We start from the raw sequence: 1,390 nt of genomic DNA, 5'->3' as shown, positions 1-1,390 counted from the left end.
GGAATGGATGGAATTGAACAAAAATATTACAAGTAAGAATATAAAGGGACATATAGGGTTGCATGCTCTCCATCTTATTTTCTAGGATCTTATTTTTTACCACTGCTCTTGCTAGTTTCCAAAGGGCAGATTGTGAGAGCGTTTGTTTGTTTTTTGTAATTAAAAAGGAAAAAGCTTGCATCCGTTTCCTCTGAATCTCATGTCCCATCTTGGATTCGCACCAACTCATGTCTGTTAATCTACCAATTCTTCTGCAGCAAGTAAACCTCCCCACTCTTCAAAATGTACTTCTCTTAGCAGGATAGATATTACAGCAATTCAGAAGTGCAAACCCATACTAAAAAAAGAAAACTGCCCATTCTTGGGCATTGGTTCAGTAGTGACAGGGAATGAACATTTCAGGTTTTCTTAAGAGCTATGCAAGCTACACAAGAGTTTGGCAGAATCAAACAGGATTCAGCTTATGTTTTTATTTATTTTTACCAGTACCCAAGTACTAATGAGAGGAAACCAAACATATGGAACAAACTTCTCCCCCTCCCCCAAATACTGGCCAAGACCTAGACAATTTTTTCTATTAAAATATTGCTCAGGCTGCAAAGAACATGATTTCCCCTCCATGACAAAAAATGGATTTATACTGACACAAGTCTATTTCTCTTACTAGCAGGCATATACTTCTGACAGGCTGAGTCAAAGCATCTGACTTACTTAATTCAACTAATTCAGTTATAATATCCATTTAAAACTAAAATACCTCATTTTGAGGATAGAAGTATATAAATAGGACTGAATCTATTTAAAAAAAGCTGAGCAAGTGAAAAGAATAACTGTACCTGCAGGCAGGACAGCCTCCAACTACTACAACAGAGGTGGTGGTAGCAGGCTGCTGAATGATGGTGTACGTATTGGGATAGTTATGCTGCGGTGGCCCCGGTGAAACACCATATCCTAGGGGAAAAAAAGAAATGCAAGTGAATTATTGAGTATGAAATCTTCACGTATTTAAAACAAGAAACAAAAGGGGCAGCAAAAATTCCATCAGCCAACGATAACGTGGGATACAAGGTCCGTCTTTCCACAAAGGAAAGACACCAGACGCTAGAGAATCTGGTTAAAATGAACAAAAGGACTTGCCATCTGGATGGGACTCAAAGAACTCAGTGTGCAGCAAGACTGACTCCTGAAGTGTTTGGCTCAGGATTTGGGAGCTCATACACAACAGCTTGTATCAAAGGTTGAGCTAGAACACTTAAAACATCATATCTCCTAGCAAAAGGACTTCACAAACCTGAATATGCAATGCAACTTCAGCCTAAACTGCACAGAAAGCTAATCATTAACTTCAAGCACTCAGCTTGAAAAGTCTTCAAAATGCTATCAGAAAAGA

General features: G+C 38.6%; 1 protein-coding gene across 1 annotated transcript in view; it reads right to left on the bottom strand.

The window, feature by feature from the left end:
- The window catches only part of BRI3 (brain protein I3), a 36,140-nt gene that overhangs the window by 17,224 nt on the left and 17,526 nt on the right, over positions 1 to 1,390 (bottom strand). Inside the window, exon 3 of the mRNA XM_025213105.1 lies at positions 837 to 951. Coding sequence (XP_025068890.1) covers positions 837 to 951 — 115 coding nt within the window. The remainder of the gene's footprint in view (positions 1 to 836; positions 952 to 1,390) is intronic.

The sequence above is a fragment of the Alligator sinensis genome, unplaced genomic scaffold, assembly GCF_000455745.1.
Source record: "Alligator sinensis unplaced genomic scaffold, ASM45574v1 scaffold990_1, whole genome shotgun sequence".
NCBI classification, from domain to species: domain Eukaryota; kingdom Metazoa; phylum Chordata; order Crocodylia; family Alligatoridae; genus Alligator; species Alligator sinensis.
This window is presented reverse-complemented; position numbering and strand designations above follow the sequence as displayed.